The following is an 18,074-nucleotide window of genomic DNA, read 5'->3' as shown; positions in this document are numbered from 1 at the left end:
AAGTAGTATAAGGACAATATTTAATCGGGGCTGGCTTACAGGTTCCGAGGTTCAGTCCATTATCATCAAGGTGGGAGCAGGCAGCATCTAGGCAGGTATGGTGCAAGAGCTGAGAATTTTACATCTTCATCTGAAGGCTGCTAGTGGAAGACTGACTTCCAGGCAGCTAGGATGAGGGTCTTAAAGCCCACACCCACAGTGACATTCCTACTCCAATAGGGCCATACCTTCTAATAGTGCCCCTCCCTGGGCAGAGCATATACAAACCATCACAGGTACCTAATGTGATGGGCTATGGGGAGGTGACAGGGTCCTGGGAAATGGAACCTAGTTGAAGGAGAATGTGACTTTGGGGGCATATCCTGAGGACTTTCTTCCTCTCCCAACATGAGGTGGCTATGTGCTTATATGCTGCTACTGTTATGATGTTCAACCAAATGGCCAAACTAAACCTTTCCTCCTTTAAAAAGTTTCTCTCCAGCGATTTGTTACAGTAACAAAGTCCCAATGCATGGACACTGGCTACTTCCTGTGCCCGTGAGCTGGTTTCTATCTATTTCAGAGGTCTAGAGGTTATGTGTATGCCTTGCTCAGCTATATCCCACTTAGTGGCAAAGCAAGAGGGGATCCCAGAAAAGTTAGGTGGCATTTACCCACCCTCCCCTCATGAGGGGCAACACCAGGATGGCATCCATTCACCCATAAGAGAGGAAGCCGACTGAGAGGAAAGCACCAGTCCACTCAACGAAGTAGGCGTGTTCTCTCATCCATTAAGGTATCACGTCAAATTAGGCCTATTTTAGATTTTAGTTCAGTTTAACTGATATAAAACATAAAGATATATATATATATATATATATATATATATATATATATATATATATAATATATATATATTTACATATGGATATCCAGTATGAGTTTCCATCAGGACTAAGGTCTCTATCCAAATATTTATCGTTTCTTTGTGAGTATTCCTCGCCCTTTCCCGCTTCCGGAAGGTGCAGAGCACGGCGCAGTAGCTTGCCGTGCAAGCATGCAGGGCCTTCCTGTTTCATCTACACAGTTAACTTCTTCCTCACTGCTCAACTTGGCACAGTTTTCCCTCTCCGCTATTTCAGTGTTTAAGGTTCATAACATGCTGGGGCTTTAAAGATGGCATTTCGGTTCTGGACGTGAAGCAAAGGTTAGGTCTGCGAACGTTCGTTGCACCTGGGGTCTGGGAAAGGTACCAAGAATATCGAAACCCGCGACTGCAGCTTCCTTAACTGCGCAGGCGCCATTCCAGCGGCGTCGCCCAGCTCAGTGTGGGCGAACCCATTCCCAAGAAGACGGGGTGAGGTGCAGCAAATCCCAAACTCTTCCCGATGGTTCAAGCCATGCTCTGGCCAATCAGAAAGTCCCCTTAATCACCGCCTCCGGCTGCATCCTGGTTGGGCTGCGTCTCCAGAGACGCTAGGCGGTGCCCAGCGGTGATTGACAGCGTCTAAAGCCACTGGCTAAGCTGAGAGCAGTTAAAGAGCAGAAACCGCTCGGCTTTGTCTCCCGAAGGGAGATGGTTTTCCCCGCCTCCTCCTTCTATTGGGTGCCTGGAGTTGCGGAGCTTTAGAGAGCAACCAATCAGGAGACAATATGGAGGAAGGAGGCGGGTTGATGATGGTTGCCAGGAGCCTGTTTGGCGCGACTCTTGGGCTCAGAGGACTAGTGGTTGTGTCTCAACTCTTCTTCGGGCCGGGTCCAAGGCTGGGCTTGGAACGGGTTCTGCTCCGCCCCACCGGCAACTTTGCAGGCTGCCTGGGGCTAGGAGCCCTCTGTCCACCCAACCCTAGCACCCGGGCCACCATCCATCCCTCCATCACGGCCTGAGGCCCTGGGGCCAGCTGTCCCCGAATCCTAACCCCCTTTCAGCGCCCCCCCCCCACTCCCACGTCTCTGCTAGTACCTGGTTACTATGGTGAAGCTAGCTGCCAAATGCATCCTGGCAGGTGAGTGCTAAATGTGCTTGAACGCGTGGTTCCCACGATTGCGTCCACTGTCTGTCTCCCTTAAGAATGGCTGTAGTGACCAACAGAGCAGATTCTAGAAGGCGCGTGGGGGGTCGGGAGGGGCACCACAGGACACTCCCCCCTCCCCTAGGGCACATTTGTAGATGCAGCTGTGTCCCGGTCTCCCTCCCACATTTTGAGACTACCTTCACCAGGTAGACTTAACAAACTTGAGCGAATATTTCAGTACAAGCGTAGACTGTACCCCCAGAGTCAGGGGTCAGCGTTGCTGGTCCCACTCCCTCTGATGCTGGAAGATGGGGTGGGGTGGATTACCGTGTGGCACAGCTGTGAGCATGGACTTCAAGATTCCCTGGAAGTAAGGAGCTTATTATTGTTGACTGACATGCAGATAGCCTGCACAGTGCCCAGAGTGTGGATACGTGTTATATAGATATATACAGAGTGAGCTGGTGCTGCTCACACCCGTGGGCTTGCCTTGAGCCAGTCTGAACATTCGGGAACTATATGCTTAGCTTGTAGTCTGGCTGACAGCTGAGCACGTGTGTCTACCGAGGCGACACCGCATGCCAGTGTCATTTGGAGGTATTTCATTTAACCCTCTTGCCACAGCGCCCCCCCCCCCGTAGCTTCTGTGTGACCCTGATGTGACCGAGGCCCTGAGTGGTGTTGCCATGGGTGAACTCCCAGTGGAGGTTGTACACCCCATTCCCAGATCCGCCTGACTTCTGCCTGTGTGTCAGAAGCCGTTGGCTACTTCTTGTTGTGACACCTTACTGGACCGGAAGTAGGAAGTTTATTGTGCTCACGGGTCCAGAGAACTGTCCATCTTGGTGGGAAAGGCATGGTGTCAAGACTGGGAGGCAGGCTGACCACTTTGCATCAACACTCAGGAAATGGAGCGTGAGCCCTGGCCCTCAGCTCTCTTTCTGCCTTTTACTCAGTCAGGGGCTCCAGCCTTTAGAGCGGTGACACTCACCTTTGGGGGCGGGCCTTCCCACCTTAACCTAAGCTAGAACACTTCTTACCGGGCATGTCCGGAGGCTTGTCTCTTCCGCGATTCTTCTTTGTAATCAAAAGATTAGCAACAGGGGTGCCTTTTGATCTTTATTCTACTGAGTAAGAATGGGGAGGAGGGGAACAGTACCTGGGATGACTTTTCTAATTTGAAAACGAAAGCGTCGTGCATAGAGATGACTGACAGGTTGTCACTCAGACCCTAGTACAGCAGAAGGAAGCCAGGTTCTGCAGAGAGTCTGTAGTTCTCGGGGCGCCAGGGGAGGCAGTGTGGTGTAACAAAAGCAGCCAGTTCTTGCCCGGCTCGGTTGCTTTGGACAGTGTTCAGCTTCTGCATGGGTAAGTTGGGGACATTTTTTTTAAAAAAGTTAAATTTCGTTTTAAGTGGGCGGTTCTGCCTGCTGTTCTCAGCTAGCTCCCCCTTAGCTGGTTAGCTCTCGAGGAGCTCTTGTGGTGAGCCCCTCTCCTTAGACTTGCAGTGTGCTGGCCCATATCACTCCCTCACAGTCTCCTGGCCAAACGCTCACAGCCACCAGCCAGTCCTCATGTAAGATAAGGCAAGCGAGGCCCAGAGCAATAAAGACCCTCATCCTCAGTCCACAGCTTCTGGTTAACTAGAAAACATCCCTGCAGAGCATCCAGGGACCACCAGACCTCAATGGAACCACATTCAGATTCTTAATCTCCACACCTCCTTTAAGTGCACCCTTCCCCTTCCCCTAGCTTTTCCTTCTCACCCCTTGTAGGCTCACATAATCACCGGTCCACACATATAGTCACTCCACCGATGTTTATTGAGCATCTACTACATTGAGTCACCAGGCAAGCTGCCGTCGGCCCTGCGCCGCCCCCCCCCCCCCAGGAAGAACCCAGATGTGCAAGTGTGACTTGTGGGCCCCTTCCTGTATCAGACTTTGCAGAGTGCCTCAGACACAGCTGTGGCTTCTTTGGCTTGAGAGGGAGAGAGAGGGAGCACTGCTGACAGGCAACTGTGTTTCATTTATTGAACCAACAGCAAGATGCACCAGCCACGGGATACACTGGTTCCTTAAATCTGGAAACTCTGAAGTGGGTCCTTCGCAGGAGCTGTTGGCCTATCTTACAGATGTAGCCAAGTGGTCACAGAGCACAGAGGCCTTAAGTGGCACGGAGAGAAAGGACGGCATTTGGAGCTGGATTAGAAAGAGGAGCGTGTGTGTGTGTGTGTGTGTGTGTGTGTGTGTGTGTGTGTGTTGCGGGGGCTGGAGGGTGGGGGAGGTCCAGGGAAAAAAGAGCCAGATTTTCTATAAGGGACAGCTGGGGACGGTTGGAGTGGTCTGGTCACCTAGGAGTAGATAGAAGAGCTACGGATGCATGCTGTGGGTGAATGAGAGGGCTCACCGGCCAGTTCTGTTGTATGACTGCCTCTCTGGTGAGGCTGAGCTGGGCGTGGGAGTCACGGACAGTTAAAGACAGAATCAGCTCCTGACAGTGAGAGACCAGAGTCAGCCCGCAGGAGCAGAGACACACAGCAGGGGTGCAGACCAGAAGGAAGCCACTGAGCTACCTGCAGGCCTCTGGGGAGGGGCGATGCCTGGCGGGGACAGCACTCAGCTCAGTCACACTAGGGCAGTGTTACCATGTGCCACACTGCCACCAGAACCTGTTTCTTCTGGTAGGGGACTCAGCTCAGCTCCAGAGCCAGGTGCAACCCAGTCCATTTTTGTGTTCAGGACAGATGTGAGTCCCCGACAACTACGCTCTACATCAGTGACTGTTACATAGGGGTACTGGAGTAGTCAGGTGGGGGGAATCACCACCTCCAGGGCTGGGCAGAGAGAAGCCCAAAGGGGGGGGGGCTCCCAGCTCTGCAGATAATGTGTGAGCTCCTGGGGCAGCCTTGGGTAGTGGGGCAAATGCCCAAAGCATAGGCTTGAGAGATAGCCCAGAACCAGAAGGACTGGAGAGAAGACAGCAGGATGGGGTGGTGACCAGATCCCCAGCATCCTCAGACAGCGAGGATATCGGGTCCACGGCTGCATGATGAGCAGAAGGAGACAGATGGAGAAATCACTCAGGTCTGTGGTGAGACATGGCGGTAACCATGGCCAATCAAACTACAGAAGACAGTGGAAGCCCCACAAGGGCTGAAAACGCAGCCCGTGTGGGAAGGAGCCTGCCTAGGGGAGCAAGAGTCAAGGAATGAGAGAAGCCAGGGCTGTGGCTGTAGCCTTGGCAGAGCCCTCTCCTCACATGCGCAAGCCCCAAACTAAGATGGGGGAGGGGCTAGCTGAGGCAGAAGAGCCAAGATCAGAGCTCGGAGGACAGACCCCAGCAGTACCCACCTTCGGAAAACTGAAGAGGATGAACATGTGGCAGTGACGGGGAGCGCAGAGGAGCAGGCAATGGCGACAGAATAGAGCCTTGCAGGGTCCCCACAACTACGCGATGGGTGTGGGGTGGTGCGCGCGGAGGGGGGGCAGTTGGGGATTGCTGCAGGCTACCACCCCATCTAGAGAGTTCACTAGTGCGAGCCCAGGAGTGGCCACCAGGCTTGGCAGTTAGTTACGAGGTCACGAGTAGCCTCCCACGGTGCCTTCCCAAGGCAGTCTAGTCTCCCAGCCCCGGCCGCAGCCCCAGGGAAACCCCTGCACCCAGCAACCACATGGGCTCACAGACTCTCGAGGTTTCCCCGGCTCCCTCGGATGCCCTGCTTCTCAGCTGTGCTGTTTGGCTTTCCGCTTGTCATCCTGTTGCTCCTAGAGTGTGTTTATCAGTTCCCCGCCTCTCCATGCTCAGATCTCTCCTCGCAGCCCACACAGGAGTCCCGCTGCCAGCCTTGGTGACTGGCAGTCAGCAGAAAGATTCACGAAATTAACCAAAGCCAATCTGTGAGGAATCTCCCAGGGGGAGAAAAAGCCAATTTCCTCCCGGGTTTAGGAACAGAACGGGTGTCAGGATGGTGGTGACTTGGCTCCCATTCTGGAGTGAGGGGGTTATCGAGGCAAGCGTGGAGAAGATGCTGGGCCATATGCCCTGGGGCAGGCGAGACCTGCAGACCCTGAGAGACCATAGTGAAAAGAGCCCGAAGGTGGTATTTGGGGTAGTCAACCAGACCAGCCTGGTGAAGCAAGACAGTATTAAAATCTCACATAAGTTCCCTAGCTTCTGTGAGCCTGGCTGACTTCACCTGTGACCTCAACGGGGGTCGCAGCACAGGAGGGACAGAATGAGAGTGAAGGGCTTGTGAGGAGAGCATAGCCCATGGCTGTTCCCTTCTAAGAAGCACCAGTAGGAAACCAAGCCCCGTGTGGCTCGCTGGGCCCTCGAAGAGACATCGAGCCACCATAATTGTCTCACATGGGAAGACTGCAGTGCGAAAAGTCAAGGGTGTCTGTGTCCAGAGTGGCAGTCTGGAGAGGTCAGGCAGAGGGAACCACCCGGAAGCCGACAGAAGACAGCATTGTTCCAAACGCTGGGAATCGAGAAACACGGAATGGGCGGTGGCGGCAGCGGTGGTGGTGGTGGTGGTGGTGGTGGTCGTGGTCGTGGTCGTGGTCGTGGTCACATCCCTGAGGGTCAGGAACATGAGAAAGCCGGTGTCCTGAAACCCCTGGGCGATGCTGTGAGAATCAGCATCCTGATCTCAAGGCCGGGAAAGATGCCCGGATATGTAAAGCAACCAGTTCCTCGGAGGTCAGGTGGACAAGGAAGAGAGCAAGGCACCCTGAGCTGTCCCCATGACAACCAGGATGAACTCTATATGAAACCACTCCCTCCCATTGTGGAAAAGACTCAGATCTGAGCTGGGCCTGAGTACTGACAGGAAACTTTGTTTCTGATGGGGGGAGGAGGGTCCTGGAACTGTTGATTGAACAAAGAGAGGGAAGGGCCCAGCGGGGCAAAGAGGCCATTGGAGAAGACTGACGATGNGGGGGGGGGGGTGCCCGTGTGTGGGGTGCGCATGCACACGCAGAAGTCTGGCAGCTCCCTGTTCACCTGGCAGGTCAAGATGGAGTCCATCACTTGAAAATGAGATTTCTCACAGTGAGCGCAGCCTCTTGACTTCCTTACTGCCTGTGCAGATGAGAGAGCAGGCAGTGGTTCAGCCAGGTGGGGTCACGGGTTGCTGCTCACCACTTTTGCAGGCCAGACTCTAGAGTGAATTGGAGTTTGAAAGTGACAGGTTTCCCCACGGGGGGGGGGGGTGCTTTGGTGGAAGAGCGGAACTTCTGTTGCCAGGGCTCGGAAGCCCTCCTTCACCCCTGTTACCGCTACCTTCTAGGTCATTCTTCTAGTTGACAGGGCTATGGGGTTTACAGAAATGTCCTCGGGCCTGGATAAACTTTAAAGACGGGTCTCCCGGACCAGTTGCCCTGCTGGCAACCCCTCTGCTTCCCACGAGAGCTACAGACATTTGCTCTGAAAACTCAGTGCAGTTTCTGGTTTCAAGGCAAACACTCTAGAGCAGGAGGAGGGTTCTCATGCCTCGTGGGGTCCAAGCAATGACTTTTCTTCTGCTCTGGCCCCAGGAGACCCAGCCGTAGGCAAGACGGCCCTGGTGCAGATGTTCCGCAGCGACGGGACCCATTTCCAGAAGAACTACACCCTGGTGAGCTGGGGCCGAAGAGTCCCCACCTGGCCATTACTGTAATGAAACAGTGGCGGTCAACCATGAGAGGGTGACTTGGCAAGATCCCTAGACTATGCCCTAAGGGGCCTGAGAAGAGATGGGGAAACACACAGAGATCCAACCTCCACTGGCCATCAGTAAGGACCAACCAGGATAGCACAGGGTTGCCAGGAACAGCGGAGGGCGGGGACTTGTAACTGCAACGTTGGCTACTTTATTGGATTCTTTTCCCAACCGCCCTTCTCCACCCTCATCCCTTCAAAGCCCCCAACACTAAACAGGAGAGAAGAAGGTTGGGAGAGAAAGGGTGAATCCCTATTGTTAGAGACTACTTCCTGGTGATTAGGGACATGGAGTTCCTTGGAGAAAGACCTTTGTCAGGACATCAGGAAGCAGGGGCAGAGGGAGCAGCAGCCCGCTCTCTCAGACTATGACATTTTACTAACCTCTGAATAGCCCCCAGAATTCCAAAGGTAAACTATCCTCAGCTGGCAAAGTCGCAGCCCCACCAGAGCACGAGGCAAATCACAGTCAGCTGCTGAGGACAGACTGAGGCAGCCCCATATCCCGCACCTGGGATTAAAACAACAAAATATGTGAATGTAACATATCTATTTTTAAAGAAACCAAAATTCTCACTAAAGGGATTGGGACGGCCTCACGGCCTCTGACTTCTGCTTGGCTGGGAACACCTCCTTCAAGGAAGTGGGGACTTGGCTCATTCTGATTGCCCCAGTGTGGGGCCGCCTAAGGCCTGTGATCTTGGTGTCCCCTGCAGACAACCGGAGTGGATTTGGTGGTGAAGACAGTGCCAGTTCTTGACACAAATGACAGTGTGGTGAGTGCTACCCTGGCCCTGAAGTCACTTGGGGCTGCTCCTGTGAGTTGGGGTTCGGTCACACCAAGGGTAATGGAGTCATGGAACAAGGACACAGGGAACTTTCGAGGGAGGGCCCAGGGTACCAGAGAGGGATTGGGATGCAGGCCTCACCCAAAAGAACCTATTATCTTTTATCTGAGTTCTTCATCGGATCCCTCCAAAGACTCCCACAGCTCTTGGGGGAGACTGGTACAGCATCGTGTCATGTTCGTCTGGCCGCTCCCAGGGAGACAGGGTCCGGATGCTTAAGGAAACCTCTGAGCAAAAAGAAAGGCACAGAAGCCCCCCTGTTGCCAGAGGAAAGGCTAAGAACCACACTGTACAGGGCCAGTCCATGGAGCAGGCAGTGTTGTCCTCCAGGGGTCTAGAGCCAGGCAGGAGGTGGGCACCAGGATGGGGCTCAGGGATCTCTGAGGGGGTTTCAAGCCAGGCAGGAGGTGGGCACCGGGAGGGTCTCCACCTGGGCTGGGAAGACTCGGAACTCTGTGTACAGAGCACATGTTCACTGCCTCAGAGCGGTGACAGGCTGTCCTACTTTAAGCGCCTTCCCCAGGCCTCCTCAGTGACCTCCTTTACCAAGAATTGTTAGCCGATCTGAGTCCATTTGGTTAACAAAGCACAGAGTGGCCTTTTGGGCACCAGGACACTTGCCAGCCTGCTTAGCATTCTGGCTTGCCAGGTGGGCAGTCAGCCTCCTCCCCTCCCCCAACCCCCCCCCCCATGATTTTTGTGTTTGGGGTTGGGAAAGGTGAGCCACCTGCCACCCAAGTCACACCAGGTGGACGCAAGCTTATACCTCTGCCTCCCTCGGGCACTCTGGACTATTCTCGCCATCTCTCTGGGGCCTCGGAGAAGGTAGTGCACGTGTGAAGGCAGCCACGCGCATGGGCATGCACACTCGGTCTCCACGCAAGCCTCGTGTACTGGAAGCTGGGCGAGACACCTCGACCCGACTCTCCCCTCTCTCTCTTCTGGTCCCAGGAACTCTTCATTTTTGACTCAGCTGGCAAGGAGCTGTTCTCTGAAATGCTGGATAAGTTGGCAAGTAGTGTGTTGATTTTTTTTCTTCCTTTCCTTCACCATCCACTTCTGCCCTTGTCCCCGTGGCACTCCCGGTGGGGATGTCCTGGGAGCATCAGAAGTGGCCAGGCAGGATCCTCCAAGGCGCTTCCCTCCCAGTGGAGCTTTGAGCCACACGGCAGATGTAGACGTCCTCATTACCCATCACGGTCAGCCCCAGCTCCAGAATGTGCCAGGAGCCACGAAGCTGGTCAGTCCTTGTAGCTGCCCACCCACGGCCTGCTGTTTTTAACATCCCTTTCTGAGCATCTTTCAATCCTCCCCAGCCTCCCAGGACAGGACCACTTGTCCCTTCCCCTCTAAGGAGGCCTAGAGCCAGAAATGAGGCTCTGCCCTTTCTACCACACCAAGAAGAATCAATCATACATAGCATTGGGCTTATTCTGGCCTCCTAAGGTGACTAGAACATAGGACTCTGCAGGCCCCACAAGGTCACTGATACCCAAGACAAAACAGGTCCTACTTGTACGGGACAGTAGTACCCAAAGCCTGCACATCAGAGGGAGGGTTCACAGCCCAGGCAGGGGCATCCTGTGGTCTCATCGTGGGCAGGTGGCAGGATCTTAAGGACTCAGAGTCCTCTCACCTTTAGGCCAACAGCCCTCAGCCTGGAATCCTGGCTCTTCATTGAGTGACAGAGCCCCTTCCAGGTGTTAGTGTTGTATGTATTAGGTTGATGGCAACACCATACAATAAGCCAAAGTGTCCCCAGGTTTTTGAAAAGCCCACCCTTATAAAGAAGAGCCAGGGACTAGGCAATGGAGGAAGTGTGCCCTTTGCAGCCTACAGTTTGGGAGAACACCATAGCCTTGTGGTATTGGGCTCCCAAAAGAACTGTGGTGCATGAGTTAGTAGAACCAAGACAGACAAGAGAGGGTTTCTGGGTGGCAGACAGCCCTGTCCCGCCCAGCCTGGCTGCCCCTGGAGCCTGTCACACGGGGCCAGTCAGCATCCTCTCTGAGCTGTTTGCTTCGGCCACAAAGTGAGACTCTCTCAGACAACCTTACTGACTGGGGCATCTCAGTGATTCACAGGCAGCTCCTGACGAGAGGTGCTTGCCAGCCACTGCCATCTTCTGGGTAGGAATTCCCCCAACCCAGGTTCAAGCTCCTCTTTCCCTTGCTTGTCTCTCATGAATGCCACTGCTGCTGGCCTCCCTTCATCTGTGGTGACCTGTGGCCATCTGTGGGTGGGACAGTCTCTCATCTCACACCCCTCCCTTAACCACCTCCCCAAAAGCCCATTTTCTCTCCCCACCCCTGTCCCCATCCAAGAGTCCCTGTCACATCCCTGAAACAGGCTTCTCCTGTCTCTCGCTTAGTGGGAGAATCCCAACGTCCTGTGTCTTGTCTATGATGTGACCAATGAGCAGTCCTTCATCAGCTGTACCAAGTGGCTGGAGAAGGTCCGGTCTCAGACTTCAGGCATCTCCCTCCCAGGTATCAAACGGTAGATGGGCCTTTCCCCAACTCTGCCTCCGTCCTTCAACTCAAGGGTCTCGGGTCACTGTGCAAGCCACGGTGGACATAGAACAGGAGCCTGAATCCCTGACTCTCTGACCTCAGCATCCTTGCTCAGCCTCCAAATAGTCTCAAAAACCTCCCCGAGCGAGCACGGAGGTGGGGAGACGATGCCACCCACCAGGCAGAGCTGGGCGGGCTGAGATAATAAGAAGGGAAGGCGCTGTGTTCCGAATGGATGTTTCCAGAAAGCTAACTCCAGGGAAGAATCCGTCATCTCCCCCAGAACGCTGGGCACAAGCTACATTCCATCCCAGTTGCCACTCCTGCGCGCTTTTAAATCAGTTTCTTTCTCATCCCTGTGTGAGATCAACAAATTCTCCTCGTTAGAGGCCAGGGAAAGCGGCCTCCAGAGACGGACTGAGAAATTAGCGCAGCCGAGGCAGCTGGGAACGGAGCTCAATTACCTGAGTCCCTGAGTCCAAGCCCAGGCCCGAGATTAGCATTAATGACCACGTCCGATGTTGGCTCCATGAGATGAGAATTAGCACAAATGCTCTTCTAAACCTGATCCAGGCCTGCCTGGCGCTTCCAACCCTAAGGAGGTGAGGAATATAGAGATATTTTGAAGCTACGCGCGACGGCTCTGAGCCGAGCTGCATGTGCACAGCAAAGCCAGTCTGTCTTCTGTGACCCTTGGGGACCTTCCCTGCTGGCACATACCACCTCAAGTGGGCAGCTTCCGTCACTTGATGTGTCACACGCCCCCTCTCTCTGCCGCCGACCTCCCACCCTGCCACCTCAAAACCTAATACCGTGGTTTTTTCTCTTGAGCAGGTGTTTTAGTGGGAACTAAGACAGACCTGGCTGGCCGACAAACAGTGGATTCTGCTCAGGCCCAGGTATGGGCACTAAGTCAAGGCCTGGAATTCTTTGAGACCTCTGTGGTGAGTCCCCCTACCCTCTGAGCCACTGGGATGGGGTCCCTGTGCTGGAGGTTTGATCATGACCTGGGATGTGTCAAGTGGTTCTACCACCAGATGCAAAATCTAAATTAGAACCGATGCTCACATTCTACCCAAGATCTCTGCTCAGTGTGTCAGGAGAGTCTTCTGGATGGCACACTGTGAAGCAGGGCAGACAGCCTACCCTGAGCAGAGCCCTGTGCATCTCTCTTGGAAAGACTTTTAAGTATGGGGAGGGGATGCGGGGGGGGGGAGGGGTGTTCCATTTTCCTGACCCTTGGACTCCGAGAGCTGCAGAAGGTCATGAATGTTTCAGCAGAGCCTACTGTGTAGTTCTGTGAGACAGGAGTTGGCCCCCCAGTTCCAAATTCAGCATTGAAGTTAAAAACAAACAAACAAAAAAAAAACATGAGTAGCCCCAGGCCCACATGACCAGGGTGCACCCAGTCCCAGGATCCCCCCACCTTCTCTCATACCGGAGGAGCATCTAGTGTCATTTTTGATATGAGTCATCTTGCAGTGGGAGACTCCGAATGATGTGCAGCTGCCATCAGGGCTGTGTAGCACAGTGAAAATGCCCTTCTGACATCTGGGAACCTTGGAAGTTGTGGCTTCCAGCCACATGATTCTGACCACACCAGTCAGATCCCTGCCCTGTGCCCCCCACCACCACCACAGGCATGAGGGTGGCCTAGACACCCCTGGTCTCATATGCAGCCACGGCCCTCACGCAGGAACGTTGCCAGAGACTCCTGTTAGACCTGCAGTGGCTGTCATATGCGGTCTCACTTGAGGGTCTCTAGACCCAACTGCATGGCTTTCCAAATAAAACGTCAGCGAGAGAAGCGCCTACCCTGGGTGTCACCTCCTCCAACTGCAGGCTCTGTCATGCCTATGGAGCAGCCTGAGCCAGTGCTCTGTTGCTGTGTGGATGTGGGCATCTATAGTGTCTCTCACTGGCACACTTCCCCAGACAAGGCATTAGCTTCCAGGGCAAGTGGTCCTTCCGAGGGCAAGAAGCCACTGCCTCTGGGACCCTGGGCTTGTTGGGATGTGTGCTGTGGGGCCTCACGCTCTTCACTTGTAGATACAGGGCTAGGAAGCTGCCCTTTAGGGCTCATCACACGCACAGGAATGAAAAACACTTAGCACAAAGTCTAGTGCCGCATAAGCACTCGCCATGCTAATGTTTCAGACAACGATCCCTTACTATAGGGTTTTTAACTGTTACTCCTTACTAAACCCCAGGGCCAGTGACTGATACAGAGGTGGATGTCACCCCTGACTCAAGTCCGATTATCACAATGCTGGATTAGTTCAACTGAGATAGCGCCTACTACCCAGGGCACCCGGTCGAGCTGAGCCACACACTTTTGAGCAAGCAGCAAGCCGTATGCCTACAGCTCTAGCAGTAGCTCCCCGTCACCCCCTCCTCTGCCTTCTTCCATCGCACACGCCCTCCTCCAACACCTCATATTTCCTAGAAATTAAAACCCACCCCAACACATCATCAGTCAGCCACCCAAAGCTACCGGTCAGCTTCCGGCTCAGGTGTCGGGAAGGATGCGCATAAATTCTGCTTGAAGAGGCTCCGGTTGAGCGCTCCGTATTAACTGTGTGAGTTAACTAGTCCCCCTTGAGTTGCTGCTAACAGGGGCACCACTGGCGGCTCGGTTAAGAAAGCCGTAATTAAAAAGGGAACATAACCCAACGTGGTTTGAGATGCTGCCAAGCATGCCCATCCCCTCCTCCCTTCTTCCAGCGTGCAGCTGCCTCAGGGAGAGACCTCTGTGGTCCTTTGGCTCTCAGACACCTCTCCACATCTTGACATCTCTAGTCCCCACCCCCACCCCCAACAAAGTCAAAAAGGATTCCTTTGAACAAAGTTTAAAGGGTTTTCAAAACCCAAACCAAATCCACTGTTTCCCCACTGAGGTGGGATGGCGTATCAAGTACAAGATCAAGGCCAAGTCCTCCTCTCGGTGAGGAGGCGCGCCCTCCCTGGGCAGCGGAGGGCCTACTGCTTGATTGGTGTTGCAAAGATTTAAGTTTCCAGCTTCATAGCAACCCAACAAGGCAGTTGCTCCTGTCTCTCTTGTTCAATTAGCAGACAGACTCAGAGGCCGCACGTCTCTCCCTCGTTGCACAGCTAAGGAGAAGTAGAACCAAGACCAGAATGCAGCCCTGTCCACCTGGAAAGTCAGGTCTTCCAGGAGTTCAGACCCTTGACCCCTCAGTGGATCTGCTCGGGAACTCTCGGTGACAGAATTCTAGGTCAAGCCAAGAGCTAGTCTGAGCCTCCTCCAGACATCATCTCCCAAACAGCCTGCTCCGTCAGTGTCCAAACTGTGCACAAGATGATAATTAGTCATCGGATAAAAGGGCTTCTGTCACTGGTGGCCCCCTTAATGCGTTTGGAAAATGGTTCAATTTCCATCTATTTCCAGGCTCTCCACGGTGTCTGTCGGGGCTCCTGGGCATTGGATTCCTTACATCTTATGATGGGTTCTCCCAGCTAGTGCTTTGGAGAGCTTTCGACTCCCGTCTAAAAACCCTCCCACAGGGTCTCACCACCTCCTTCCCTCCACTCGGTGCTAGAGGACACTTTGGTTGGGAGGGGGAGGGAAGCTATTCAGTGACACTGACTGGCCAGGACATGATACCACACAAGCAGAAGAGAGAGATGCTCGAGTGCCCGTGTGGGGCCTCGCACAGGCACTCACTGGGCAGCAAACCGTCCTCCTTGCTCAGCACACTGGGCACTGGGCCCTGTTCAGCAACTCTCCCCCCCCACATTGGGGACTGAGAAGGCTTGGGTGCATAGGTGCTCACTGGGCAGCAGACCACCCACCTTGCCAGCACCACAAGTGTTCAGCGACTCCTCCAGCTGCACTTCCTTCTCCCTGGCTGTGGGGTCCGGGCAGCTTTCTCCCCAAGGCAGGCCTGGTGCACTTCTGTCCTTTTTATGGCCCCACCATTAAACAGTCCCCTGCCTGGGATTGGGGTTCAGTGTCCAGCTGGGCCACTCCACCCTCTTGGTTTCATCCACTCCTCTGTAAAGTGTGGCCACACTGACTTCTGGGATATTCCTCCCATTCCATCAGGGACACTTCAATGCCTCTTATCTGGGCTGTGCCTTTGACAGCCGCTGAAAAGCTTTCAGACAGGCCCTTGTAGGCTCTTAGCTGCAGCTCCCATGTGGTAGTAGGTTCTGCCTGCCACTTTGTTCATTAAAACGCTAGGCCTCACGGTGGTGTGTGCCTGTAATCCTACCACTTGGGAGACCAAGGTGGGAAGACTAAGAATTCGAGGCCAGCCTGGACTGCATAGCAAGAACCTATCTTAGAATGACGATGATGGTGATGATGGTGGTGATGGTGATTATGATGATGGTGATGCTGCTGCTGATAGCAGCTAGGGACATGCCTCAGGTGGTAAAGTGCTTTGGTAACATGCAGGGCACTCTTGAGTGTGATCACCAGCACCATGGTACATACCTGTAATCTCAGAATTACAGAGGTAGAGGCAGGAGGATTCGAAATCCAAAGTCAGCCTTGACTATAGTGAGTTCCAAGCCGGCCTAAGTTACACGAGTCCTTATCTCACAGAACAAACGAAAAAGCGGTCTGGGAGACGGGCTCCTGTGCTAGGTCACGTGGTGTTGCAACATTAGGCCCGGTTTTTAAAAGACTTGGGGAATGGGAATACAGACCAAGAAAACAGACACCCACATTTCAGGTGAGCAGTGGCCACAGTGTCAGGAGGGAGCTGTGCATGGGCAGACCCCCTTTGTCCCCACTGCCCCGTCTGACCTCGCCTTGGAGGGCGCACCATTGACTCCTCTTAGATGCAGCCTAAGGCAAGCTCCTTAATCCTCCCCCCCCCATCCTCTGGACAATAGAAATGTCCTCTGGGCACCTTTGGCCACTTCAGCTCAGTCAGTGTCACCCCGGGGGTCAGGGATGAGGAAGCCTCCTGTCAGGCCACAGCAGAGAGCCAGCTCTGCACCTCCTAAGGTGCCCTTGCCACTCCCTGCTTCCGTGGGAGGAGCCATGCATTCTTGGTGGGATCTGGCACCATCCTAGAAGTCTCAGCTTATTCCTTTGAAATAAGCCTCTTTCCACTTGGCCCTGGCGGGCCCTCCACCCAGCTGGCCTTCCTGGTCTCTGGGGTGAGTAGGGACTCTTCTGCAGCCCGGCACATTGAGTAGGGGCTGGGTGCGCTGCACCTCTCCTGGCTGGGCTGTGGCCAGACTTCCTCCTATAACACATCTGTCTGTTGTTTTCTCCTGTAACACTTCTGTCTGCTGTTTTGCTTTGGCCTTTGATCCTCTGTCAGAGCTAAGGGGGTTCATCTTCACGCCCTCCACACAAAACCCTAGTGGCCACATTATGGCTCCACAGGTAGACCTCGGCCCTGACCCTGGCTCCACCCATCACACATTATGTAGCTGGCAGTGTGTTCTTTCAGTCTCTCAGTTTCCCTATAAAATCTACACTGACAGCAGCTGCCCAAACTGTGTGAAGATGCTCCGATACCAAGTATCAGGGGCCCAAAGGGAGGGAAGCCTCTAGCATGTGCCTGCTTCCCTGGACTAAACTCTCATGCCCCTCTCACCTCTTACAGAAGGAGATGGATAATTACGAGGCCCCGTTCCACTGTCTGGCCAAGCAGTTCTACCAGCTGTACCGGGAAAAGGTGGACATATTCCATACCCTGGTGTGAGGGTGCAGTGGACTGTCCCGAAGGGCTGGCCACTCTGACCTGCACTGCTGCATGCTGTGAGCCAAGCAGACTATCGCGTCTTCCCAGGAGACAGAAGACAGGATCGCCTGGGACTTCTCAGTATCGCCACGGTTTTCAATAAAAAAACGAGAAGAGCAGCAACGGCTTCCGTTCTTAGTCGGGTGGGGGGCTGTGCCTTTTCGGAAGCTTCCCTGGCCAATCACGGAGTACACCCGACCCCTGTTTCTGCCTTTTATGTACAGGGCCTGCCTGCTCTGCAAGCCCCCTGGAGGCCTTCAGTACAGAGGGCAAACCCCAGGCTGGTTTGGAATTGTGAGCTTCTGCGGCCCCAGTACATGGAAGCACCGCTGTCGGGAGGACCGCTAGGTTCCACACTTCCTTGAGGGGCTACTGTTCCTGGGAAAACAATGGCCCCTGTCTGCTTCTCTGGGTGCCTGCTGCTCAGCCTGGGGTTCAGCCAGCCTCTCCCAGCTACACCGCTGAGAACCCCGTGTTCACAGACAGCAGAGAGATGGCCTCTTCCTGTAAGGGCCACCTCTCAGGAGCAGTTGTGTCTCCCTCTGCATTGAGCTAGACAAGGCTTTTTGTGCTGTCAAGGCCCGGCCGCCAGGTTAGCCCTGAGACACCATTTAACCCTTTTGCTCCCCAGTGAAGGCCTGTCCACACCAGGGCTGTGGCTACAGGCTGGCACCCGAGGCCTCCTGGGAATCTCAATCTTCCTTGGAGACTCCTGCTTCCTCCACGACCCCCTGGCCCACAGGACTTTGTCACCTCCTGTCCCCAGGCCTCTCTATTATGGGAGAGTGTGTCATGCCAACAGCACTAGCTAAGGGGGTCCAGCCCCTGGCATGTCCCCTGTGATAATGGCCATGATGGAATGGCTCTGGTTGCTGCTGGTGACCCACCACGTCCCTACATGAGCTAAGCACATTACATGCATCCACTGATTCTGTCCTTTACAGCATGGAGTCTGTTAATATCCCACTTCTACAAATGACAAGCTGGAAGGAGAAAATGAAGCTCAGCCAAGGGGCAGCAGAGCCAGAACGCTCCGCACCAGAGCCAGCAGCTCCTGGTTCCCCTCCTCCCTCCCCCTGAGCTTGGCGGGAGCTGTGCAGGCCATGCTGCCCGCAGAGGGGGAAGGTCAGACTTTGTGCCAAGGTCACAGGAAGGAAAGACTGTCCTGTGTGCAGGGCACTCTGGCCCAGCACAGCTGCCAGCACCCCAGCCCTCACTTCTCCCTCCCTTGTGCCATGACACCATAGCATGCACCGACTGTGGCCACCATAGGCTGGCAACCTCAGAAAA

At 54.3% G+C, this 18,074-nt stretch overlaps 1 protein-coding gene across 1 annotated transcript; it reads left to right on the top strand.

Annotated features, from left to right (window-relative positions):
• The first annotated feature begins 1,643 nt into the window (after positions 1–1,643).
• Positions 1,644–16,903, top strand: Ift27 (intraflagellar transport 27). Its single transcript, XM_021217100.1, has 7 exons — positions 1,644–1,985; positions 7,535–7,614; positions 8,414–8,473; positions 9,497–9,556; positions 10,917–11,034; positions 11,893–12,002; positions 16,647–16,903. The coding sequence occupies exons 1-7, from the start codon at positions 1,952–1,954 to the stop codon at positions 16,743–16,745; spliced, it is 561 nt and encodes a 186-aa protein (XP_021072759.1). The 5' UTR covers positions 1,644–1,951; the 3' UTR covers positions 16,746–16,903.
• The last annotated feature ends 1,171 nt before the right edge of the window (positions 16,904–18,074 follow it).

The sequence above is a fragment of the Mus pahari genome, chromosome 17, assembly GCF_900095145.1.
Source record: "Mus pahari chromosome 17, PAHARI_EIJ_v1.1, whole genome shotgun sequence".
NCBI lineage: Eukaryota > Metazoa > Chordata > Mammalia > Rodentia > Muridae > Mus > Mus pahari.
This window is presented reverse-complemented; position numbering and strand designations above follow the sequence as displayed.

Bases quoted from the DNA above. Each gene is read 5' to 3' on its own strand.
- Ift27 (XM_021217100.1), top strand. From the start codon at position 1,952: ATGGTGAAGCTAGCTGCCAAATGCATCCTGGCAG. The intron at 8,474-9,496 runs GTGAGTGCTACC...TTCTGGTCCCAG, and splicing joins TTGACACAAATGACAGTGTG to GAACTCTTCATTTTTGACTC. The intron at 12,003-16,646 runs GTGAGTCCCCCT...CACCTCTTACAG, and splicing joins AATTCTTTGAGACCTCTGTG to AAGGAGATGGATAATTACGA.